Source organism: Gymnoscopelus microlampas (assembly GCF_963454915.1).
Source record: "Gymnoscopelus microlampas genome assembly, chromosome: 22".
NCBI lineage: Eukaryota > Metazoa > Chordata > Actinopteri > Myctophiformes > Myctophidae > Gymnoscopelus > Gymnoscopelus microlampas.
Window position 1 is genome coordinate 31,857,164 of NC_139959.1, and position 27,904 is coordinate 31,885,067.

At 41.2% G+C, this 27,904-nt stretch overlaps 1 protein-coding gene across 1 annotated transcript; it reads left to right on the forward strand.

The window, feature by feature from the left end:
* The first annotated feature begins 1,424 nt into the window (after positions 1-1,424).
* ezh2 (enhancer of zeste 2 polycomb repressive complex 2 subunit) lies at positions 1,425-27,645 on the forward strand. The gene is made up of 19 exons (XM_084049308.1): positions 1,425-1,805; positions 7,240-7,362; positions 8,792-8,920; positions 9,087-9,206; positions 10,449-10,569; positions 11,012-11,173; positions 11,840-11,945; positions 12,395-12,558; positions 14,140-14,237; positions 15,515-15,800; positions 19,743-19,909; positions 20,487-20,622; positions 21,212-21,337; positions 22,279-22,457; positions 23,090-23,185; positions 23,323-23,404; positions 23,512-23,592; positions 25,758-25,842; positions 26,540-27,645. The coding sequence occupies exons 2-19, from the start codon at positions 7,246-7,248 to the stop codon at positions 26,601-26,603; spliced, it is 2,319 nt and encodes a 772-aa protein (XP_083905434.1). The 5' UTR covers positions 1,425-1,805; positions 7,240-7,245; the 3' UTR covers positions 26,604-27,645.
* Positions 27,646-27,904: the final 259 nt, after the last annotated feature.

Here is a 27,904-nt window from a genome sequence, read left to right on the forward strand (position 1 = left end):
CTCAGAGGCAAATATTGTAGCCTACTCTACATTGCCGTATTGATACTTTTACTTTTACTATTGTAAAACATGTGAGTACTTTTTCCACCACTGTGTGATATAATTTGACACAATGAAGCTGATTCTGATTCTCATGTTGCAGTGGACCTGAGTGAACACGTGACTGTCAGCCAATGAATGTATAGAAGAGGAGCCCTCGTGGCTGTCAGCCAATAAGCTCATAGAAGAGGAGGGGCTCCGCGGCAGTCAGCCAATGAACGTTTAGCAAAGGAGGGGTTTTATAAACTCAACGACCCTTTGCCTGGTTGCAACTCTCTCATTCATCAGAAGGAGCCCACTTGACTTTCAGTCCAGACTAGTATTTTCTACTTTTGGTATTTAAGTACATTTTGATACCAATACTTGGTATCAAATATTGTTGTATTGGTACTTTTACTTTACTTTTTTACTAAGTATAAAATGGGAGTACTTTTTCCACCACTGGGTGGAGGAGATACATAGTGTTCTCTGATTGAGACACTGCCCAGGAGGTGACAGGGTTTATTTGATTTGATAATATAATAACTCAAACGATAACGGGATTTGTTGTAAAAAAAAAAGAAAGAAAAAAAAGACCCAGATATGATTAAACACAAAACATCACTCAAGAGTTGTCAATCATATAAATTGATATTGATTACAATCCAAAACAAACCTATAGAGGGCTTGTTGTTCGGAAACATGTTTTAATACGCAATGTGACATATAGGACTAAATGAAGGATGTTTTGATGTCAATTGTTTGGTTATTTATAGGTCATAATAATCATTGTTATTGTTATTATTAAATAACAAAGTAATACATAATAGGCTAAATGATCATCAGTTAATTTAACTCTGAGGGGGTGCAAATGGAACCAAACGAGGCCGTTGTTTCCATTTGCACCCTTTCAGAGTTATATTGACAACAGAATGTGATAATGTCTGTACATTTTAATGTTTTGTACATTAATAAACGTGAGAACAAAGGGAGAGAGAGTCTCCACATGTCCCCCCCCCCCGTTCCAGGGCCCCTGAGCCAGCGCGGGCTGCCATTGGCCGACCCCGCTATACGATCCGGCCAACCGCGTGGGCGCACAGTGACACTCCTAAGCAACGGCGCCGCCGATTGGCCCAACCGTTTGGCGCTTGTTGAACGCAGCCTCGCGTCACCGGGCTCCCCGCAGTACCCGCGGGAAGCCTCGTTTCCATTTGCCATTCGGCACCAGCATCCGGTCTAGAGCCCGCCTACCGCATCCGGGTACATTTTCACGCACACACACGTGGCATTTGTGCAGACCATTTCCGTATCCGGTCCGAGGCCAGAAGTGCCACTCGCAAAGTGAATCGACCCCAGTCTAGTTGGAACGTGCGGTGGTCAGAGAGAGGAGGCAGAGAACACACACTCTTGCAAAGGAGGAGAGAGAGGTTTGAATACTTACCGAGGCGGAAATAATATTATAACAATTACATTAAACATTTATTTAACCGGGGGGGTTGGGGTAGTTAATAAAAAACGCGTTTGAAACCCGTTTAAACCGGGGTTGACGCCGGTTGAGCGGAGAAAGGAGAGCCGAGGTGGAAGGAGAAAGAGAACAGACCCGGGTTCTGTTGTGTGTTGTGCCGGCTGTTTGAAGAGCCACCACAAGAGCTAGCACACATAGCTAACGAGCTAACAGTGTGTTCACTAGAACAATCAGTTAATTCATCCGTGTTGTGACATTGTTGTTATTATTATTTACATTGCCGAAGCGGTGCGTTGGATGAGGACCGAGTGTCTCTTCAAACGTAAGTGAATTTTGTGTCTGGAACACAGCGCGCGCGCGCGCGAGCACACACACACACACACACACACACACACACACACACACACTCTTACTTAAGACTATTTTTCAAATATTTTACTTTTTAACATTTTGGTCAGAATAGCCAATTTTACATAGAGGTGCCCTGATGTCCTTAGTGCCCATCTATCCTGGACAGGATAGATGTCAGACACACACACACACACACACACACACACACACACACACACACACACACACAATATATGTTATAATGCATCTGTTGTAAAAAAGCATTGTCTCTCTTAAAGAAAGGGCTCATGAAATGATGTCTATTTCAGTGTAGGTTCACACCTTACTTTGTGGTGGTGTGATTGTTTTATGTTTTGATGATTGTGTTCATTTCAAAGTATTTCGTTTTTTAGTCACATGTCAAATTACTTACTATTTGGGGACTTTGAGTAGGGCCTAATACGCATGCATTAAATATACAAGACATGCATGACAGGGGGGAAACCCCTGTTATTAACAGGGGTTTTCCCCTTTTATGTATGTCTTGTATATTTCATGTTCTCTTTGTGGGCTCCTGTCTGACAACCTGATTTTAAAGTACTTGCCTAGTTTCTACCTACCTTAATGTAACTCTGACAGTGTACAATTAGAACACTGATCATTTTACTGTGTACATAAGGCATAACAAAGCTGTTTGAGGAGAAATATAGAATACAAACGTGATTAAATAAAGCAGAGAAATTGAAAAAGAAAAGCATATCATGACAGAAGGTTTACTTTTTCCCTCTCAGCCAAGTTGAAGCCTTTGTACAGTTAAATACATGTAAACTATGTAGATACATTCAAACATTGAAATGACAGTAGTACTGTGTTCTCTGATAAGGCTGTGATCACGTGTTTCTCTCAGTAATAATAACCTCAAGTGTTGTGTTTTGTAAAGATAATGTATCCTTCTTGGCTTCTTCACGACATCATTGCTGTCTTGTGACTGTGAGTCTGAAAGAAAGGTTAATTGTTAATGGTTCAGTCTCAGTTAAAGGTAGGGCAAGTAATTTTTTTGTGTTAAAATAAGTATTAAGTAGTTCTATATTCTGATTTATCTGTTTATTCAGTAACGGGGAGTCTCTCCTGCCCTTTAGTAAACAGAAATTGTATTTTTGGATCAGACTCAGGATAGATACAAATTGTATCCAATCAGGAGAGAGAACTCGCACAGGACACATATTAAACAAGTGGAACTGGAACAGTATACCATTTACAGCATTGGTTCTCAAAGTGGGGTCCGGGGACCCCTAGGGGTACTTGAGGGGGTTCCAGGGGGTCCCCAGCTAAATGATGGACAGGAACCAAATGGACCCTTATGGTTCTGAGTGTACAAATGGAATCAAATGGAGGGTCCATTTGGTTCCATTTGTACACTCTCAGAGTTAAATTAACATTGATTTTACAATATGAATTGGGGTCCCAGAGGTATAAATGCCATTAAATGGGGGTCCGTAGCCCTAATGCATGTTAAACTGGGGGTCCTTGAAATTAAAATGGTTGAGAATCACTGCTAGAGAGCCATAAAAACCTTCTCTTATTGGGGTCCCTGGCTTATCTTTTGAAATGGGGGTCCGTGGGGTAATAAGCGTCTATTTGGGGGTCCTTGACATGAAAAAGTTTGAGAACCACTGATTTACAGTAAGCTGATAAATGATGGGTACTCTCCCTGATTGGTTGAATAATTGCAACCCCCCTGAAAATGTATTTTCTGTTTAGTAAAGAAGTGGAGAGACGGGGAGACTCCATGTTACTGAACAAACACACTATAGCAATGATTACTGTCAGAACATAGTGCTTTTAACAACAAACTTTTTGTTTTTAACCAAAATATCCCTTACCCTACCTTTAGCCACTTATAACCTTATAGTATACTTTGTTGACCGGGGTTGACCCCCAGCGATATTTATTAGGTCCTCTCCTTTTTCCACTCAACACCAAATCTCTTTGCTGGAAATAGCCAATCTACAAGCTTCACACAATGTTATTTTCGGAAAATGTTTGCCCCCAGAATAGTGACGCCGGCGTTCTTCTGGTTAAAGGCACAATCTGTGATCCAAAAGTAAACAAACAGCCAAAAATAACACATATGGAGACATGTTTGCATTCCGTTTTTGTCCTTGATTTACATTGAGCTCTAGTATTAGTACTTTAATTTAGTTTTTAATTGTTTTGCGGCAGTAAAAGGTGTATTGATGTTGGCAATTAATTGATCATTGTAACAACACTGGAATATGATATACCTATATATTCCCATTTAAGAAAGTTTAAAAAAAGGCTGACCTACCATGAAGCGATGAAACTCTTTAAGGTTGTGTGTGTGTATGATGTGGATTGGGGCTCAAACTACTAGCGTCCCAGCTGGCTGTTTGACAGTTTGATAGGGTTGGTTGACTGACTGACAGTAAGACTGTACATGTTGAGAGAAATAATGACAGAAAGAAAACAATAGTCTACCTGACAAGTCTCTAAATGTAAACTTTTACCCCAGGTGACATTATCGTTACGTGAGATGAGCATGTGTGACAGAGTTGAGTTGTAGCCTGGCTCACTAGGCTGGTGGTATAAATATACTTTTTAACTCGTTGACACCAATGTAGACTAGAGTGTGCCTATATATATATATATATATATATATATGCACGCACGCTAGTGCTGCACGATTCTTGCTCAAATGTGAATCACGAGTTTCCTCCATAAGAATTGAGATCACGATTATCTTGTAAATATATAAAAAAAAATAAAAAATATTTTTTTTAATATTGAAAAAATAATTTAAAATCGAGATTGCATAGGTGTCTGAATCGAGATCACAATCTTTTTTCGATTAATTGTGCAGCACTAACGCACGCACACACACACTCTGTTAGGTGGTGAGAATGAAAATTGTGTGTGTGATATTCGGTGTTGTGTATCTGTTGTGTTGATAGCACTTGATGTTGAGTTGGTCAACGCCACTATCATGCTGACAAGTTGTAGGATTAATGTTGTGTTAGGTGGAGAGAGAGAGAGAAGTGGACAGTAAACATTCAATGTATGCTCTTGTAAAACATCTCCCCAAATGCATATCCCTACAAGCCATATGGGGACAATATTCAGATACCTGCTCTACAGTATACAAATGGATTTTGGTCAGTCTGTCGAGTAAAGTTCATCTTCATCTACTTATTATTGTCACATCACAGGTTTCCACGCGTAAGAAAAATAGTTTTTCTTTCTGACTAAGCTCCCATCATTTGTAGTTTTCAAGCCAGGGAAGAAGAATAGAGAAAGAAGAAAGGACAAGCAAAACTGGTCAGATTGATATTGTTTGTCAAATATTCCTGACATGAGTAGAGTAAGATTTATACATGCATGGTGAGAGAAGAAATGAAGAAATGGCAATGGAATGATGCAGTTAAACTAGCAGCAGATACGTGTATATACATATGGTGCAGCAACAGATAGAACATAGAGCTTTTGTGCGTACAGTCTCACGTGCAGATAGCAGCAGCTTGTGGTTGATGAGAGTAGTTAATAATCTTCAAATGCAAGACCGGCTATTGTGCCTGCCTAAGGACTTCAGTTTGATAAGTGACGTTAACCAACTCCAACCCTTCCCCTTTTATCTGCACTTGCTTGATCCGAAAGTAAAGGTTATCTAACCTTTACTTGTATTTAAACAAGACGAAGAAGTGCCACCTCGCTATAGTTGGTGATGCGTTTTCTGTAATTTAATATATTGATCGCCCACAGCAGGAGCATGTATGCATGACAGCCAGAAAGCCCCGTTATACTTTAGGACGGGACTTCACTTTCACTTCACTTTGCAAGTTTGTATTTTGGTCATCAGTTCACTATGCAAACAATATGCTCCATTCGCATGAAACAACAACAATATAAATATGACATAGTTGTGAGTGACCAAAAAGGTATAGGCTGAAGCTAAATAGCTTATTCTGCCTACCCTGTCAACATAAAGTACATACATGACAAATAAAGAATACAATTTAAGTTTCAAAAAAGTAAAAACAGGAGAAATAAAAAGAATACAGAAAAACAGAACGAAGGTTTTTGCTTCATAATCCAAAATATATTTATATAAATACAATGCATGATCACATGTATTGTTATACATGTGAATACATGATTTTTTGAATATTCTGTATTTTTTTTTTTTTTTTTTGTTTTATTTTTAAACCCATAGATCGAACTACTAACTAACTAAACACATAGATCGGGACACGTTGAGAACAGAGAAAAGTTAGAGTAATGCTTCCTGTTAGACTTGTGAACCAAGTGAAGATATAGTCTCAAAGTGTGGGAATTCCCCCAGTCTGGCATTATATCATACGAGTCATTTTTTGCAATGTGAACTTATGGGAGCAGAAGAAAGATGTGATTTAAACTGAGAATCTGTCATTATGCCTGGCCTGGGCGTGGTGTGTCTTGTCTGTCACCACAGAGCGGTACATTAATTAGATGTTCCCTGAGCTCATTGTGTACAGTATTCCCAACTGTAACAAGTGGAATGTGATTGGCTTGAAAACGTTCTACTTTTTGAATCGGTAGTTGTGATGTTTATGAGGTGTGCGATGCTCAGGGAAGGGGGCAATTAAAACCAGACACTGACCAAATCCTAGCAAAATTCTTTAACTTTAACTCTGAGTAAAAATTAAAGCCAGGGTCTGTTACACTCTCACAGTAGTTAAAGTAACATTCAGGATTTTGTAACATTCAGGATTTTGTTAGTAGACAAACTAAAGTTTGTCTACTCAACCACCCTAACCCATCCTAAAGGGCATTTTGTGGGACAAAACAGAGCCAGACCGATTTATCGTTTTGGTCGATATATATTGACTTATTTTACAGTTATGTGTCCTGACTTTTAAATGATTATAATAGTTTTATTTTATTACATGTGTATTTTATATTTTACCTGGTTACTTGTTTTTTAATCTATCAAAAAGTTATTTCTGTTTATTTTAGTTTGTTTTCTCATAAATAAAATAAGTTAGAAGTTTAACAGTTTTGGACACAATATAGTTTTGGTAAAAATATCTGTAATTGGTGGGTGACTCCAAATTATGAATCTGTGACATAATGTAGTGACAGATGATTTATAAAAAACAGCCTCTTAATATATCCATTCACTCATATTTGTTTATTTGTTTACCCGCTTCTCTATACTTGGGATGATGAAATATCTGACAGACTCTCAAAAACAATATGCTGGAGCGGCAGAGATTCTAAACAGGCAAATGCTCAGTCCATTTGTAGCTATGCGAGTGTACGAATGTATGTAATCAAATGGTTTGGTTACATTTGTACTCTCTCCAAGTTAAATTAACTGTGTATCCATCCACGCACCCATGATTCTGACGCCCCCTTTGTGTGTCCTCAAGGCGAACATGGTGCTGACAGGGAAGCGTTCAGAGAAGGGGCCCAGCTGCTGGAAGAGGAGGGTCAAGTCAGAGTATATGAGGCTCAGGCAGCTCAAACGCTTCAGACGGGCTGACGAGGTCAAGGTGGGTAACCTGAGACACACATTCACACCGATTTTAACCACTTGACCCGTAGCATCCCTATTCCGGGGGGGATAACATCCGGTGAAAATGTTCAATCCACAAGCAACGTGTCGGCGTCGCAGCGCGGCAACATTGTGAGTTACGTTGTAGACAACAAGTCCATGTAGACAATGATTTGTAGACGATAAATCCATGTTGAAATCATAGAAAAACAACAGCTCAATGGTCACAATGACCAAACAGCTGACTGCCTTTGAGTTTAGAACATTAGACAGAACCATGGTATACTGTCTCTCGTCTATCTAAACAAGACAAAACACACTCCACATTCATAACATGACTGAAAAACTGCCGATTTTTTTCCCTGCGATTCAAATGAAGTGATTCTTTTTGTCAATGTAAACATTGAGCTGTTGTATTTCTTTATCTTCGGCACAGTAACTGTATCTTTAGTTTTATGCATCATGTCATTGTATAATTGTGTTTCCTTTGCTTGATGTTCTTTGTAAAGCACATTGTTGTTGAAAATGTATCCGTCCATTGTGAATGCACCTTGAAAAGGATTAAACGCCAGAGAAACGACAACAAAGCATGAGTGACTTAGACAGGTAGACGATGAACTATTGCAGAGTTTAACTGGCTTTTGCATCACTGCATCACTTTCAATGCAATATATATGTGATGAGGGAGGGACACTAGGGAAGCGAGGCAGAGACGGAGGGGGGAGACAAGGATTTCTCTTTTCTTTTTCTTAACGCTGGTACGCATTTGATGATAATTCGATATAGGCCAAGTATTCCCATTTTTTTAAAATTTTGGCCAAGAACCTTCATTACGGTGCATCACTAGGTTTAAGTGGTTCATCTATGGACTTGGGAAACATTGCTTTTACACATAATATGCTCTCTCTCTCTCTCTCTCTCTCTCTCTCTCTCTCTGTCTCTCTCTCTGTCTCTCTCTCTCTGTCTCTCTCTCTGTCTCTCTCTGTCTCTCTCTCTCTGTGTGTCTCTCTCTCTCTCTCTCTCTCCCCCCCCCCCCCCCCCCCCTTTGCTTTCTCCTGTTTATCTTTCCTCTCCCTTTTCCTTTATTTCTCTTTCTTGTTTGTTTGTTTCTCTTCTCTCCTCCATTCCCCCTGTCCTCTCTCTTTCTCTCTGTCTTGGATTTGGATGAATTTGAGATGCACCGCTTTGCACAGAACACGGTATCCTCTCCATGACCTTCTCTCCTCTTTCTTTCCTCTTGCTGTCTCTCCTCTTTCTTGTCTCTTCTGCTTCACTCTCCTCTCCACTTTTACTATCCTCTTTCTCTTTTGCCTCTCCCTCCTCCTGTATTTGTTTCCCTTATTTATCTTATTCCAATCCTCACTTATCATTTTTTTCTTTCTCACTCTCCTCTCCCCTCCTCTCCTGATGTTGTGTTGATGTTTCAGAGTATGTTCAACACCAACCGTCAGAAGATCTTGGAGAGGACGGACATATTGAACCAGGAGTGGAGGACCAGGAGAATCCAGCCTGTTCACATCATGACGTCTGTCGGCTCCTTACGAGGAACCAGAGAGGTCAGCCCTGTCCCTCGATCAAACACACACACACACACACACACACACACACACACACACACACACACACACACACACACACACACACACACACACACACACGTTCTGCAATGTCAATGTTAATTAAAACCTTTTTTTTTGTGCTACTGTGTCGGTCTGTCTGTAGTGTACTGTGGACAGTGGATTCTCAGAGTTTAACAAGCAGGTGATTCCGCTGAAGACTCTGAACGCTGTGGCATCAGTTCCTGTCATGTACTCCTGGTCACCGTTGCAGCAGAACTTCATGGTACACACACACCCCCCCCCCCCACACGCGCACGCACACACACACACACACACACACACACACACACACACACACACACACACACACACACACACACACACACACAGTGTAATGACCTTTTATGTCGACTTGTTTGCCCTTTACAGCTTAACAACATTCTGGGGGAAAACATTTGTTGTTGAACAGCCAAGCTGCAAGCTTACAACACATAGCAACACAACACTTAGTGGGCTTGTAGATTGAAAAGAAACTTCCAAAAATGTACTTAAGTACAGTACTCAAGTAAATGTACTTAGTTACTGTCCACTGATAGCCACCCACTTTGTTTGGGGACCCGACGACGGTGGTTGCTATGGATACAGGTCTCTGCATGGCGTGCAGAAGCGTGTCACAGAGCATCAAATCAATGCATTGATTACTTGCAGCTCTGCGACACAGACTTGCAGCTCTGCGACACACAATGAATGGAAAGGTTTCCATTCCTGTGCTCATTACACACTAACGCTCATTTGAGTGGGTGCAGATGCCTGCTCAGTGCTGAGGTGACTTTGTCCAAGGTTTCTTTCTTCACACCACTTTCAAAGTTGCACACGCACGCACGCTTGACTATAAAATAATTGTGTTGATCCATAAGTAGAAAAAGTCATTATATAGAATATATTGTCACCTTGCTAAACTGGCTGAAGTCATTTTTTGAGTCAGCTCCTCCTGACACTGACCACCTTTGGTAAAATCGCCCATCTCCTAATTAAAAAGGATCGGGCTGTTCCCTCCCCTTTTAGTATAATGGCCCTAGTGTGACTTAGGCCAAAATAGGTTTAATCCTATTTAAACCTATTTAAATCTCTTATGTTACATAACTGACACAGTGTTATTTTTATGTTAATAGTCATAATTTAAGTTATAAACGTTTTGGGTGAAATATCATGTAGTTTTGTTTTGGATCAGTTTTGTATTTTTTCTGAAAAATAAATAAATACGTAGGCCATTATTTTAGCAAGGTGACGAGATATATATATATATATATATATATATAGCAAATATATAGCTAAGAACATAATCAATTGATAACTGCAGCCCTACAAGTAGGATTACAGTGATGTGTGTGTGTGTGTGTGTGTGTGTGTGTGTGTGTGTGTGTGTGTGTGTGTGTGTGTGTGTGTGTGTGTGTGTGTGTGTGTGTGTGTGTGTGTGTGTGTGTGTGTGTGTGTGTGTGTGTGTGTGTGTGTGTGTGTCCGTCAGGTGGAGGATGAGACAGTTCTTCATAACATTCCCTACATGGGAGATGAGATCTTAGACCAGGATGGAACCTTCATAGAGGAACTCATCAAGAACTATGATGGCAAAGTTCATGGAGACCGAGGTAAGAGATGCTCTCTCTCTCTCTCATATTTATTTGTTTCTTATATCGCTCTCTCTCTCATATCTCTGTTTCTTATATCTCTCTCATATTTCTTTGTTTCTTATATCGCTCTCTCTCATATCTGTTTCTTATATCTCTCTCTCTCATATCTCTGTTGATTATATCTCTCTCTCATATTTCTTTGTTTCTTATATCTCTCTCTCTCTCATATCTGTTTTTCATATCACCCTCCCTCTCTCTCATATCTCTTTTCTGTCTCTAATTATCTCAGTTTCATACTGCATACATGCTTTATACCCCCCCCCACACTTTCTCTCTCTCTCTCTCAAATCTCCCTCTCTTTCTCTCTCATATCACTCTATTTTTCATGTCTCCCTCCCTCTTTCTTTGTTTGTGTGTGTGTGTGTGTGTGTGTGTGTGTGTGTGTGTGTGTGTGTAACAGAGTGTGGGTTCATCAATGATGAGATCTTTGTGGAGCTGGTGAGCGCTCTGACTCAGTACAGCGACAACGAGGACGAAGACGAGGACGAGGAGGCAGACTTTAAGATGACGGGCAAGATGGAGGACCACCCCTCTGATGAACACCACATCATCAGCAACGAGAGTACGTACACACACACACACACACACACACACATACTGTATGCGCTAGGAAAGTGATTAATCAACGCTATATTAATCACTGCACAGCAGTGTTTCTGTATGCAGTGTGCAGAAAAACAAATAACACACATCCTTCGTTCTTTGGTGCTGAGCTTTAACTGTATGTAACAGTGATACTGAAACAAAAATAGGGCTCGCAAATCACTTTTATGCTCCAAAGTTTCATTCAAACAGACAGCAGCAGATACAACGTTTCGACCCTTTCGGTCTTTTTCAAGTATAAAAAGTAATATGTAATAAATAATAATAATAAGAATCTTTTGGAAAAAGGAAAAAGACCGAAAGGGTCGAAACGTCCCATCTGCTGTTTGTTTGAATAAAACCTTGGAGCCGTTGCGAGTCCCTGTTTTTGTATGCAGTGTGCACCACTAAGCTCATCACACACATTTGTATACATTGATGAGACACAATGGAAGGGATAAGGAAAACCCTTAAAATGTGCATCCCCCACACACACACACACACACACACACACACACACACACACACACACACACACACACACACACACACACACACACACACCATCAGAGGGAGTAAGCACACAAGCAGCTGATGTAAGTTGAAAGTGATGTGTGTGTGTGTGTGTGTGTGTGTGTTACTGCAGGTGGAAGCAGCAGTGACGGTTCCAAGAAGTTTCCATCAGACAAGATATTTGACGCTATCTCGTCGATGTTCCCTGACAAGGGCTCTACAGAGGAACTCAAAGAGAAGTGAGTGACATGGGCAGATATTGAGATTATTAGGAGCTTCAGGTAGTGCTACTGGCCAACCAGTAGACTCCAGTAACTAAATGAGTAGGGAGACCACCTCCACCCACTGTATGTGCTAGTTATACTGTATTGACTCTCATACAGCAGGCTGACAACAGTGAGGGTCGGCAGTGATCCCTTTAGAAATCTATACATTTTCAGATGGAGCACATCCACTGGACGGATGGGCATTACATCATTACCACAGCAAATCACCATTTAACCAATTAAACCCTATTCTTGGTTGACCGGAGACCCTCAAGGCTCTACACTAGTGACTTTTCTGTTTTTGCTGTACACTAAATATCTTTGGTGAAAATAGCCGATCTACAAGCTCATAACGTGACGCAACGCGATAGGCAATTGCCAAAATCTCTGTAATGTTTGCGCTGTGTGTTTATGTGTGTCAGGTACAAGGAGTTGACAGAACCGCCGCTCCCAGGGATTCTGCCGCCGGAGTGCACGCCGAACATCGACGGCCCCAACGCAAAATCCGTTCAGCGGGAACAGAGTCTGCACTCCTTCCACACGCTGTTCTGTAGACGCTGCTTCAAATACGACTGCTTCCTGCACCGTTAGTGTACACACACACACACACACACACACACACACACACACACACACACAGACACAAACGACTGCTCCTTGCTTCCTTCCTTGTTAGTACACACATTGTTACTAGTACTACACACATTGTTCTGCTGTAGATGAACGACTGTTAAATGACTTCCTGTCAGAGACCAGCTGTCTGTAATTAACCAGATCAAATCTGTCGGTATAAGATGAGAGGGAAGAGAAATGAAACTGAGAGAGAGAATGAGAGAAAGGTACATTTTAATAGAATGAGTGTTACGGATTAAGTTCATTACACACTCTGAGCGTGACGAATAAACTATCCGAAATTTTCATCCAACTATTAACACATCGGGTGCCAGAATTTTATAATAACAGATTACGTTCGGTGCCAGAAATCTCACCGTCTGCAACGCTGCGCTGTTTAGAGCTGTGGACTCCACGGCGAGCACACGCACGTAAACAATGCATGCGTGCACAGCAATGGATGGTCCTGGCTAAAGCCTGGAACAACAACATGTCTCATGCGAGTCACCATTGCGGAGCGATCGCGCATCGTTTTGCCCACTGTAAAAAGTTAAGGAGATGCAGAGGTTTTTAGCAAGGAGATAGAATGGAAGCGAATGGTAGCCAGATTTTTTGGCACGGTGATCCATCTGTCCCTTACTTCTTCATGTTCATGGGTGATTCCAGTGCTGCGCTAGCCCCCCCCTTGTGGAAAAAAAACGGGGAAAAAACGAAAACACTTAAAACACGGTCTGAATCGGCACCAAAGCGCTACTCTTTGAAAACGCGGTTTGAACCGTGTTTGGCACCCGATGTGTTAACTTCGCGTTATAATTTTTAGAATAATATTCACCTCATGAGTGGGTGTTCTCATGAGACAAACCGCAGTTTAAATTAATGCAAATTAATTGCACAAAATAAACGCTCCCGGTTGGGATCCGGAACCGGAGGAACCAACGTTGAGGAACAGGAATCGGTTCCGTCACATTTGAAACCGTTTTCCGGATTAGCGGTTTAGCACACTTGTCAGAGCTGCTATGTGGACTTAAAATTACAATACCGGTGGTTCTCAAACGTTTTAATTTCATCGCGTGGCGATGCGACGCGTTGTGAGCTTGTAGATCTGCTATTTTCATATAGCACAGATATAAAATGGATTTTAAGTGGTTAATGTATGCTTTATAATGTAATCATTTATATCTGAAAAGTAACTAGTAACTAAAGTTGTCAAATAATTGTAGTGGAGTAAAAGTACAATATTTGCCTCTGAGATGTAGTGGAGTTGAAGTAAAAGTATAGACAATTGGAAATACTCCAGTAAAGTAAAAATACCTCAAAATTGTACTTAAGTACAGTGCTTGAGTAAATGTACTTAGTTACTTTACACCACTGAAAAATTCTAATGAAGGCCAAAATGATATAGGATCCCAACCCTAATCCCGGTGTGTGTGTGTGTGTGTGTGTGTGTGTGTGTGTGTGTGTGTGTGTGTGTGTGTGTGTGTGTAGGGACCTTTAAGGCCAAATGTTTCTGTGTTTTCTGTTGTTAAATGGTTCTCTGCCTCTCTCTCTCCTACAGCGTTCCACGCCACTCCCAACACGTATAAACGTAAGAACATGGAGAACCTGGTGGACAGCAAACCATGTGGCATCGACTGCTACATGTACCTGGTCCAGGTATGGAACCAATATTGTCGCTGTTTGGCAGAAGATCTTTTTATCTACGTATTTCAAATGTGTATGGTTTGTATAGCCAATGTACAAGCTAACACTGTGTTTGTAAATCTGAACATTTTGGGGGGAAAAGCTAAAAACTAAATTGAAAGTGAATGTGATTAAAGGTAGGGTAAGTGATATGTTTTGGTTAAAACTAAAAGTTTTTTTATTTACTACATCTAGTACTATATTCTGATAGATTGCTATAGAGTGTTTGTTCAGTAACAGGGGTCTCTCTGTCTCTCCAGCTCTTTAATAAACATAAAATACATTTCAAGTGGCTTGAAAAATGTCAGCCAATCAGGAAAGAGTACCCGTTTATCAGCTTTATCAGTTATACGGTACGTTTTAACAGCGGGCGACTCTCGGGCGATGCCGGGCGACATCGTCCAAAAGATAAAGAAAATCCATCTTTCATCGCCCTGCCGCCCACTTCGCCCGATCGCCGGCTCTCATAGACTTTCTTTATCTTTTGGACGATGTCGCCCGGCATCGCCCGAGAGTCACCCGCTGTTAAAACGCACCGTAAGTGTTCCAGTTCCAATTTTGTCTGATAATTTCTTAGTGCCATCACTTCCAATTTCACTTGTTTAATCTGTATTCTGTGCAAGTCATCTCCCCTGATAGGATAAAATAGGTATCCCGACCTGAATGCATTTTCTGTTTACTAAAGGAGGAGAGATGGGGAGACTCCTGTTACTGAACAAACACTATATGTCAATGAGTACTATCAGAATATAGTTCTATTCAACACATTTATTTTTACCCAAAAAAGAGCCTGTGAGCCTTCAACACAGGTTATCTTTTCCATTTCCTGAAAAATACCCGTTTTGGGCATACAAAGTTTGTACTAATACTAATATGAATACTATGAAGAGGCTCTATTCACAGCAGCCATATTATGAAGACATTCACAACACTCTGTTACACCAGTGGGTCTACAGTTGGGGTCCAGGGACCCTCATGGGCTTCCAAATGGCCCCTTACAGGTGTGTAACTCTGAGAGTGTACAAATGGAACCAAATGGACCCGTAAGGGTCCATTTGGTTCCATTTGTACACTCTCAGAGTTATGGGGGTCGTGGAAACCACTGTGCTACACTAAATGGAACAGAGCCTTCATTAGTATCATTGGTAACACCTGTGAAGAAAGTGATAATATGGCTGCTGTGCATAGAGCCTATTGAATCCAACATTAAATTATGAAACATTTAAAAACCCTGAGCTCTGATTGGTCAGGATGGGATGGTGAGAGAGTACCCTGGCCGAGCGACCCAGGACGGCGAGCGACCCAAGACGCCGTCGAAGCGTAGCGTGGGCCGTCGCCCGCGCGGCCGGCAGCCCAACAGCAACGGCAACAGTCGCCCCAGCACGCCCACCACGGTCTCCTCGGAGACCAAAGACACGGACAGCGACCAGGAGGGAGGCAAGGACGACGACGGAGACGACAAGGATGACGCAGACGACAAGGACGGAGATGACAAGGATGAAGACGACAAGAAAGATGACAACACCAGCAGCTCAGGTACACACACACACACGAAAAAAAGTAGTAGGATATGCACATCCCCACAGTTTCTTTAAACACGGCGCTGGACCCAAATAAAGGAAAACTATGAATTGAATACCAAGGACCTCATTGGAAACGAGACCGCAAGGACCTTTTTGAACGGACCTTTTAGACAAAGTCTTTTTTTTTTTTTTTTTTGTAACTTATCTTTTATTGTTTTTCAGTTAGAAAATTCAACAGTCAAATAAACAAATATGAGATTGACACATAGACAGAGAAATAAAATGAAATGAAAATAAATAAAGTACTATTGTGGCCAAATCCAAATTTAATCAAAACTTGGTATGAGGTCCGCAATATTCTTAAGTGTAGAACGGACTTATCTCCTAGAACTCCACTGAAGAAAAATGGGCTTCTACCCATGTTTGTGGGCAATAGAATTCTGGAGTCATGGCATGACAATGGAATAAAACTCCTGGAACACTGTTATAAAGATGGACAGCTCATGACTTTTGAACAGTTGAGGGGGAAATATGACTTATCAAACAGGCATTTTTTCTGTTTTTTGCAACTGAGGGATTCTCTCAGAAGGACTCTGGGACCGGAGATGACTTTACCAGTGTTTACTGATGTGGAAAATTGGTTACACAATGGCCCATGTTCATACAGATTCATTTCCAATATGTACTTTTTGTTGCTGAGTCAATGCCCGAGAGTAGGCTTACACAAATCTAGAGAGAGATGGGAGTCTAATTTAAATATTACTATTGATGAAGGTTTGTGGTCTGATTTTTGTTGTGATAGCCTCTCTGCTACTATTAATTCTAGATATAGACTGACTCATTATAATTTTCTCCATCAGCTTTATTACACACCTCAAAAGTTGCATAGCTATAATTCTGATATATCAGATTTATGTTTTAGGTGTGGTACAGAAGAAGGCTCCTTTTTGCATTGTACATGGCAATGTATAAAAGTTAAAACATTCTGGTATGATTTCTGTGACACACTGGCTAAAATTATAGAAGCTCCCGTTAGATCCTGAAATTTGCCTCTTAGGCAACTTCACTGCTATCAGTGCAAGACTAAGAAAACACAAAATTAAATTTATAGAGGTGGCACTTGGAGTGGCTAGGAAGTGTATTGCAATAACATGGAAGTCTGACTCCCCCCTCGATATTGCGAGATGGTTCTCAGAAATGAACAGTTGTGTCCCTCTTGAGAAGATTACCTATAGTTTAAGAAATGGGTTTGACTCCTTTTTGAAGATTTGGCAACCTTATTTGGACTATATTGAAACATTGCCCTTACCTCAACCTGTATCAGAGATGGTATAGGTTATTTGTTATCTACAGCTATCTCGGTCTAGTTCTATTATTTCTCAAAGCTGCTTAATGTTTTTACAACAGATTTGTCTCTTCTTGATGTTCCCTTTTTGTTTTGTTTTTTGTGTACCTTTATTTTTGTTTATGTTTTGATTATTTTATCTGTGTTATCCTTTCTGTATATGGGTTTGTATGTGGGGAGGGGGGGAGGGATCTGGGGGGGTTGTATGTTTATTTTGTAAAAAAATAAAATGAAAAATAAAATATAAAAAAAATAAAAAAATAAATAAAGTAAAAACAAACAAAAATGCATACAAAAATTGTGTTGAGGTGGGCGTTATAACACAAAGATTAACATATTTATGGATTCCAGTATTTTCTTTTTTAACAACAATCAGTCAATGAATTACATTTCTCATCAAACAGTAAGAAGTCCATTTCTTCCATTTCTTCATATATTGATCCGTTCTCAGCCTAAGAAAGAAGGTCAGATCCTCCATAGAGTCTATCTCACTGACAACCGTAGTCCAGTCTTCCTTGGTAGGTGGTATGGCCTGTAACCATTTCCGAGTGATGGCTTTCTTACAGGCAACCAAAATGATTTTGTACAGATATAGGTCCTGGCTCATGAGTTCAGCAGGGATTTTCCCCAGATAAACTGTAACAAAAGAACAATCCATTTCTATTCCAAAAATTTCACTAATTTCTTTGGTGACCTCTTGCCAAAAGGGTTGAATTAAAGGACAGTCCCAAAAAATGTGGAAATGATCTGCCATCACTTTACCACATTGCCTCCAACATTGACCCTGTCCTTGACAACCTCGAAAATTACTTTTCAGTTTTGGGGTGATAAAGTAACGTATAGTATTCTTCCAGGCGAATTCCCGCCAAGCCCTTGAGTTAGTTGTTCTTGTTTGACCTTCCCATATACCAATCCAATCCTCCTCAGAAATCTCCAGGCCTGATTCCTTCTCCCATTTCTGTTTGACTTTCATAGTTGAATGGACTTTAGAAGTTTGTAGTCTGTTATACGTTTGTGATATGAGGTGTTTACTATCTTTATTTTTGTACGCATTCGTAAATAAATTAACCAGATTGGGTTCTGTACTCTCTACCTGTTTAATTTCCTTATTAACATAGTCCCTGACCTGGAGATATCTGAAAAAGTCATTTTTCCATCTAGGTGTAAAGTGATTAAAATTAAAAGTTTAAAAAAAAAAGGGACAAAATGTTTTTATGTTTTTGTTTTTTGGCCAAGTCTACACCTGCAACCACACGTGACTTCCACTTTATTCTTCTTCCTCGTCTTTGTATTGGTATTGTTTGTGTTCGAGCGCCTCAGTGCGGCTGCAGAGTTCATGTGCAAACTCTTCCAGAGAGAGATGGAGACACTAGAAACTCTGCTGGAGACACAAAACAAACTGTGTAGACTTGGCCCTTCAAAATAAAATGTGTATATAAACACATTTTTCCGGTTATCCATTAATTAATCGGTAAGGCCTAACGGTAAACGGTTATTAAAATGTCTCCATTTGCCCATCCCTAGTTTCGACACTGCCGGTCCAATACCCAACCCCATCTCCTTCGACCTGTTACCTGTATCGCCATCGGCTCATCACTAATGTTGACATTATTTTGACATGCCTGATAAGCCTGTCTGGGCTACCAGCCACCATGGCAAGTATTCTGCTAGGTGTGTTGGAGGAAGCCGAGCCAACGTGTTGAACAAACATGCCCGTCGACTGCAGTTGGTCAAGTTCAAACCAATCTGTAACTGTGTGCTGTTGAGTTTTAAGTAGGAGGAGGGGGGGGTGGGGGAGGGTGTAGGGTGGCGTACCAGAGAAATAAAATCGATGCTACCATGGATACCTTACAGCAGCCGAATTGTAATAACCTCAGCTGTTCTTTTTTAGACTACACTGTCCCAACGGAATTCTTCTCGTTTTGCTAAATGTTGGCTTGTGATTGCTGAGGCCACGGGCTGGATGTTTATCCTCGTAGACTGCCCACGTAGACTGCAAATGAATGTGAATGAGGTGCGGACCTGTCAGTGCAGTGTGTGTTTTGCGGGGGGATCGCTGCTGCTGACGTTTGCCTTTCTTAGTCGGGACCCCCCTGCTGTTGTCAGCCAAGAGTCATGTACATGGATTTGTTTGTTAGTAGAGCTGTACTGATACCATTTCTTCTTTCCCGATACCGATTCCGATACCCATAACTTGCATGTCGGTCGATACAGAGTACCGATCCGATAACCAGTGTGTAATTTGAACAAATCTTGGACAGTGGTTCAGGGACCCTCGGGGTTCCTTCAGGGGGTTCCAAATAGACCATTGCAGGTCTTTAACTCGGAGAGTGTACATAATAATGGACCCTAAGGGTCCATTATGGGGGTCCTTGAAATTAAAAAAGTTTGAGAACCACTGATCTAGGAATAAATACAAATTACATTAGTAATTGTTAACACATTGTGTGCCAAAAACCGTCCGAAAAATACTTGAATACTGTAACTGACATAAATGATGTGCTATCGGAATGGCATAGACCCAGCATTTTAGGCAACTCTACTTCTTAGCAGCAGATGGCTGTATGTTACTATAATCCCTCTCCTGTCTTTGTGTGTGTGTCTGTTCAGAAGGGAACTCGCGCTGCCAGACTCCAGTGAAGTTGAAGCTGAACTGTGAAGCCGAAGCGGTGGACTGGAGCGGCGCCGAGGCGTCCCTCTTCAGAGTCCTCATAGGAACGTACTACGACAACTACTGTGCCATCGCCAGGCTCATAGGCACCAAGACATGCAGACAGGTGGGCACCGTCCGGAATCGAACACTAAATCATTTTTTATTTTTTTGGAATGTGGAATGGATATTGTGTGATTTTTGATCAGGATATATTTATCTGTATTATAATTATCAGATTGACTTTCAAATGGTACTGAATGCCTGCACAGATTTCAGTGCAAGCCAGGTCCTCCTAATACATTCGATCCATTTCCAGCTCTGGTTATTATATTCTAATGCTGATATTATCTTGTTGTTTTATACAGTATATGTGGGTGGCATCACTCGTCTTCAGAATTAGAGAATTTGAGAAAAGTGATGCCCTTCTTGTGCAACAGTTACTTATGGTGGACTAAATATAACAACGTAATTATCTAGTGTCTGCCAATTTTTATAAAAAAAAAAAAAAGTGCTTATCTGTGTATCTCTCTCTCTCACTCACACATATATATATGTGTCTGTGTGTGTGTGTGTGTTTTGGTGGATTGAACCCAGTTCGATTCCTGCATTTTTTTCGGCTGCCTTAAAACCCGTCTGACCAATAAAACATTCCATCAGACTCGGTGTGAAAAGGCCTTAAGTGTTGATCGTCCTCTTGGCAGGTGTATGAGTTCAGGGTGAAGGAGTCCAGTATCATCGCCCGCGCTCCCACCGAAGATGAAGACACGCCCCCCAGGAAGAAGAAGAGGAAACACCGCCTCTGGGCCACTCACTGCAGGAAGATCCAGTTGAAGAAAGGTCAGAGGTCACTGCAAATGGCTTTTAGGCTTCGTAAACAGGTTTCTGACTGTGCAGTAAGTATGGGCTGTCAATACAAGCCTGTCAACCAATTATTGTGATGACAGCCCATACTACCCAGTGAGAAACGTACTCTGTCCTCTTTAGATACCTACGTGAAATGATGTTAGTTAAACATATTGTTTATTCATAAGCTGGTTCTCAACCGACTCTCATTGACTTAACCCATTCAACGCATCTCGTGTAATTTTAGATTTATTTGGCTATTCAAAAATAGCAGATCTACAAGTTCATAGCGTGGCACCGAGTGCCACGCTATGAGCTTGTAGATCTGCTATTTTTGAAAAATTGTGAAAATTTGTGCAAATATTTAAATATAAATATTTTAAAGCGAACGTTTGTCAAATATTTAGTTCCAGGGAATTGAATGGGTTAAATGCATTCCATCGAACTCCCGTCTCCAGTTTGCCTCCCTGTGCGTCTGAGTCCTTTTTGAAGCCTTTTAGTGAAACCAGTTCTTGTTTGGAATCAATACGCACCGTCACTAACAACCATACCGTATTTCCCCCCCCCCCCCCCCCCCTTGTAGATGGTTCGTCCAATCACGTGTATAATTACCAGCCATGTGACCACCCCAGGCAGCCGTGTGATTCGTCCTGCCCCTGCGTCACTGCCCAGAACTTCTGTGAGAAGTTCTGCCAGTGCAGCTCTGAGTGTAAGAACACACATTGTTGGGTTGTTTTTGACGTTTATGTTGGTCGCGATATGACACGTTGTGAGCTTGTAGATCGCCTCTTTAGAAAAAAAAAACATAAATAGTTGAAATATGGAGACACAAAGTTTCTATCCGACAGCCACAATATGCTATTCAAATCAGGATATTGGAAGTCATTTTTGTCATCTTTTAAAAATCACTTAAATCTTTACAGGTTAGCTTTTAATTCATTTTCAGTTCCCTTATTGTTTTTATGGCGTTTTTTATTTATCTGTTTTGCTTAGCCACTTACAGGGGTTTGGGCATTATTATATGCAATAATACTAAAACAAAAAGGAGGTCTATAAGCTCACAACAGGATGCCACAAGTTTGACCTTGTAGATCAGCTATTTTCGCAGTGTGACACGATAGGCTCTATGCACAGCAGCCATATTATCACTTCCTTCACAGGTGTTACCAATGATACTAATGAAGGCTCTGTTCCATTTAGTCTAGCACAGTGGTTCTCAGATTTTTCAATTTCCACAACCCCTATAACTCTGAGAGTGTACAAATGGAACCAAATGGACCCTTACGGGCCCATTTGGTTCCATTTGTACACTCTCAGAGTTACGCACCCGTAAAGGGCCATTTGGGAGTGTTTGCAGTGAGCCAACATGCACAATATCAGCACCCTGACTATGTCTGATTAGAATGGAACAGAGCCTTCATTAGTATCATTGGTAACACCTGTGAATGTCTTACAATATGGCTGCTGTGCATAGAGCCTATTGTAACTATGTTTACCTATTAAACTATGTTTGGTTATATAAGTAAAGTTTGTTATTATACGTAGTTATAAGATTGTAATTGTGTGTGTGTGTGTGTGTGTGTGTGTGTGTGTGTGTGTGTGCGCGCGTGTGTGTGTGTGTGCGTGCGCGCGTGTATATACGCGTAACAGGTCAGAACCGTTTCCCGGGCTGCAGGTGTAAGGCTCAGTGCAACACCAAACAGTGTCCGTGTTACCTGGCGGTCAGGGAGTGTGACCCTGACCTCTGTTTGACGTGCGGAGCCGCAGAGCACTGGGACAGCAAGAACGTGTCCTGCAAGAACTGTTCTATACAGAGAGGAGCCAAGAAGGTACACACACACACACACACACACACACACACACACACACACACACACACACACACACACACACACACACACACACACGATATGAGTTCAAACCAGTTTTGATTTCGTCGACTAAGTCGAACTAAGCTATGATGAGTAAAACTAAGACTAAATGTATTGAAAATGTTGTCAACAAATAAAAACTAGACCGAAATGTTAGGGAAGGACTAGTGGAGAAGAGATCCAGTAGAACTAAAAGACGAGTCATTTTTATGTTTGTTTGCACTCGGGTGTTGCACTCTGAAAATAGCAGATCTACGAGCTCACAACGCGACGCGTTGTGAGCTTGTAGATCGGCTATTTTCAGAATGCAACCAACTGTAAAATCATCCATTACGACGCCATCAAGGCCCGCCAATTTTTTTTTGTCAAAAACTAAAACAGTTCAGGTGACTGAAATATGACTAAAACTAAATGCAATTTTATGACTAAAACTAAATGGAATTTTATTCAAAAGACTATGACTAAAACTAAATCAGAATTTGCTGTCAAAATCAACACTGACACACATGCATGCGATATGACTTCAAATCAATATCACGATTATTTTAAACATCAATCTATCTCTCTCTCTCTCTCTCTCTCTCTCTCAGCACCTGCTCCTGGCTCCATCGGATGTTGCTGGATGGGGAATCTTTATCAAGGAGGCCGTTCAGAAGAATGAGTTTATCTCTGAGTACTGTGGCGAGGTAGGCTTCAGCTTGTACTCTTATCAGTGTTGGGATACCTCTGCCGGTACTCTTATCAGTGGTTGGATACTTCTACTGGTACTTGCTTTGTTTTTGATGTATAACAATTATCAACGTTTGTACCGTTGTTTCATTAGATTATCTCCCAGGATGAGGCGGACCGCAGAGGGAAGGTCTACGACAAATATATGTGCAGCTTCCTCTTCAATCTCAACAATGGTAACACACTAATGATCTATCTGATATTATTGAACTATGGCGGAAATCCACAGCAATCCACAGCATTGTTCAGAGGTGATATTTACGTGCTGATCTCCTCTCCTCAGACTTTGTTGTAGATGCCACAAGAAAAGGCAACAAGATTCGCTTCGCCAACCATTCTGTGAACCCCAACTGCTATGCAAAAGGTGAGATAATTCTGTGAACCCCAACTGCTATGCAAAGCAAGTCTTTGCTTACAAAATAATTACGTTGTTATCAATTAGTCATGTATAGTAATAACCAAAACAACCATCATGATAATTAAGCAGACAAGAATTCTTTTGGCCATACCCTGGAAATTATCAGAAATGTCTAACCTGAATGTCTATTCAGGTTTTCTCAAGTGAGGACAGTCAGGACACATATCTCATTAACCACTTTGAACCTACACAACACTTTGTGTAATTTGGGCATACAAAATAGCTAAACTAGCCAATCGACAAGCTCGCAGTGAGCTTGTAGACCAGCTATTTTCGTGCAACACGGTCAAACAACGAAATACTTAGATGTAAACTTTAAGCTGGAGTTAGATCCTGTTCACAACAGCCAGTCGCTTACCACCATAAAGAGCAAAGGAAATCATGGGCTAACTAGAAAAAGTGCTCCTCGGAGCACAGGTCTCCTCCGCCTATAGAGATCATGTGTACCGATTTGCGTGAAATTTTGATAAAATCTGAAGGCTTAATATCAATTTTTTTTTTTACATAAGTCGGCCTCCTGGTGACGCTATAAAAGGCAAATGTGATAACTGCACCGACCGCAGATCGGTGCAGTTATAGTTACAAATGGAATATGGAAAATCAGACGGATCCGTGTTGAACACATGACTATAGAGATATTGTGTAGTGATTTGCATGATGTTTGGATAAAATCTGTAGGAGTAATATTTTAAAAAATGGATTTGCACAAATCGGCCTCCTGGTGGCGCTATAACAGGCCCATGTGAAAATTTGGGGCAGAGGTTCTGGTCTGGCATCCAGGGAGAGTGTGTGCACAGTTTCGCTGCGATCAAGCCAACGGTGCCGGAGATTAGCTCTACACGGAATGACAGAATGACACACGGACGGACACACAGGCGGACGGACGGACGGACAGGGGGTAAAACATACTCTCACCATGCCTTCGGCCTGGCGGAGACAATAACAATATGAAAGATAGGACAGATTTATTGCAGCTAATCCAGCAATAAATCCAGCACTGTTGACTTTTCCACTAACATGAAGATTTGTTAGTGGAAATGTAAACTGCTGGATCAAATTTGTGTCGGAAAAAAAAGTTTTTTGGAAAAAAATCGGGGAAAAAAATGTTCAAGATTTTTCAAAAATATCAGATCTACAAGCTCATAGCACGGCACTCGGTGCCGCGCTATGAGCTTGTATATCTGCTATTTTTTAGCGGTGCCAACCGCTCTATACGTGGCTTTGACTCGGTGTCTGTGTGTGTGTCTGTGTGTCTGTCTGTGTGTCTGTGTGTCTGTGTGTATGAGCCCGGGATGAGCACGGCAAAGAAGCAACACATACAAACACACGCACACGCACACACGGACTTGGAGATTGCCTATGCCATCTCTCCTCTCATTTGCCACACGTGCCACCGGTTATCAAAGAGGGGTCCAGGGACCCCCAGGGACGTCCGCCCGTATGAGCACGGGATGAGCACGGGATTTTAAACAGCTATAACTCCAGTTTGCAGCATGCCACCAAGTCCAAATTTGGTATGTGGACTTAGACCACCAATATGGGCCGAGCATGAATTGCTCAAGCCCCTCCCCCTCTGTCTTCCCGTTGGCTGGCCTTTAAACAGCCATAACTCAAGTTCGCAGCATGCTACGGAGTACAAATTTTGGACATGGACTAAAACCACCAATAGGGACAAACTGTAATTACTTAAGCCCCGCCCCCTCTGTCTGCCCATTGGCTGGGCTTTAAACAGCCATTATTCCAGTTTGCAGCATGCTACCAAGTACAAATTTGGTAAGTGGACTCAGACCACCAATAGGGACGAACTGAAATGAGTTAAGCCCCGCCCCAAAGGCACCGCTTCCTTCACACAGGGTGTGATTTTTAATAGCCAAAGAAATCTTAAAATGACACACATGCGTCCCCGGTCTTAATGGGTTAAGTGTGCGAGTCCTATTGTTCGTATTGGTAATTAATTTTTTGGACTCCACACCGTTAATGCTGAATTCACGCCATGACCGTAAAAAGGAACAATCAGTTAGTTTGTGTCTATAGTATACTACATAAATGTGTTACCACTAATAATGAATGGTGTTAATAAGTTGACTATGTGTTGATTCTCTGCTGTGTAGTGATGATGGTGAATGGAGATCACAGAATAGGGATCTTTGCTAAGCGAGCTATCCAGACTGGAGAGGAACTCTTCTTTGACTACAGGTCAGTCAGCTCTCTGCACGCTTTAAACACATTCATGCTGTATGTAACTGTATGCATTTTTTTTTTTAAACTGTGCAGCTTATATGATAAGGATGCTGATTTTGTGCATTTATGTTGACAATGTGTTACATTTCAGTCTATATTTCTGTGAAATGTTGCGATATGTAAGTGCATGTCAAAACGGTTTAACATGTAGAGCCCTACCGATATATCGATTTGGCCGATATGTTGGTCAGTATTTGACTTTTTTGACATCGATATTGGATTTTAACCACTTTAAAAATAGCATCCTTACTTTGGGTATGTTTGGGCATAGGAGAACATTTTCAAAAGCTTGCAAAAATGTTCAAAAACAGCAGATCTATAAGCTCAAAATGTGTTGTGTTGTGAGATGGTAGATCGGCTATTTTTGAACTTTTTTTTAGGGCTTAGGTGGTTAAATAAATTCTAGTTGTTTTCAAATACAAACTTTAATCAAATCTAAGTTTTTCAAACTGATTAGAACATTTTTGCACTTTTTGTTTTTCTTCCAAAATATCGGTTAATACAATGGTAATCAGGCTAGGGCTCTCAACAATCGGGATTGCATCGGACCCAAAAATCTGGCCTCAGTCAGGCTCTAGTAACATGTACAGTACAGTCGACCTGGTTACGCACAATCAATATCAAATACATTTTGTGATTTTGCTGCCAACAGGTACAGTCAGGCGGACGCTCTGAAGTACGTAGGTATTGAACGGGAGCTGGAGATGAATGCCTGATTCTCACTTCTACCTCCTGTGGAACAACTACTCAAAGGCCTTACACACGCACGCACGCACACATGCAATCACACACACACACACACACACACACACACACACACACACACACACACACACACACACACACTTCACATCAGTTCAGGAATAACCAGTTGACTCGTCAAGATTACGAACCTTCAGGAATCTCTTTCTCTTCCAGTTTTTCCTGTTTGTGCTTTTTCTACCAACACACTCAGTTTTTCTATGGTTATAAAGCCTTTCCTTGGTGTTTACAACTGTACTGTGCAAACTCCACTTTTGATGCTACTTTTCTGTATGAGGAGAATGGATAAAGAAATCTACCGTGTCGACTGGCGGTTAAACAAAACTAAACAGGTTTTTTGGGAAACTGGAAGTTCCAGGGACCAGCATTTCACCAGCTCTTTTCATTGAACACACACACACACACACACACACACACACACACACACACACACACACACACACACACACACACACACACACACACACTCTTCATCTTTGGTTGTACTCCAGTGTGCAGCGCAGCCCCTGTACAAACTGTGCGCTTAACATATTGGTGTGTATTGCATGAACAACACAACTGCACACACTCTGCGTGCCAGGTCACTCTCCATAGAGCAAGGGCCACAGAGCAGGATCGACCAATCGAATCGTAGAACGGAGGCCTGGCCTTGATTCTTTAGTGGGCTGTTTCTCAACCGTTGTGTCAGGACCCAACACTGGGCCATGATATGTTCTGATGGGGTCGCAAACAAGATATTGCTGCTGTCGGGGCAGAAACCGCCATATTCTTTTTCTATGGTTTATATCCCCCCGTAAATGAATACCCTACTTCGTCACACTATAGTGCACTGGTTCTCAAACCTTTTCATGTCAAGGACCCCCAAAATGATATGTATTTGGCCACGGACCCCCTTTTCAAAATATGTTGTTCCAGGGGCCCCCAGAAGCAAAGATTCGAGTTACAAATTTAAAAAATATATATTGAAAGATTTGCACAAATTTTCACAATTTTTCAAAAATAGCAGATCTACAAGCTCATAGCGCGGCACTCGGTGCCGCGCTATGAGCTTGTATATCTGCTATTTTTTAATAGCCAAAGTATAAAATATGCCATAGTGTCACACAAAAGTAGCAAAAATAGCCGATCTATTCTACAACCCCACAACGTGTTGCATCGTGATGCGTTGTGAACAGATCTGCTATTTTCTGAAACATTTTGAAAAGTGAAAGTGTTTAAGTGGGGTTTATGAATATTGAACAAATAAAATGTATTA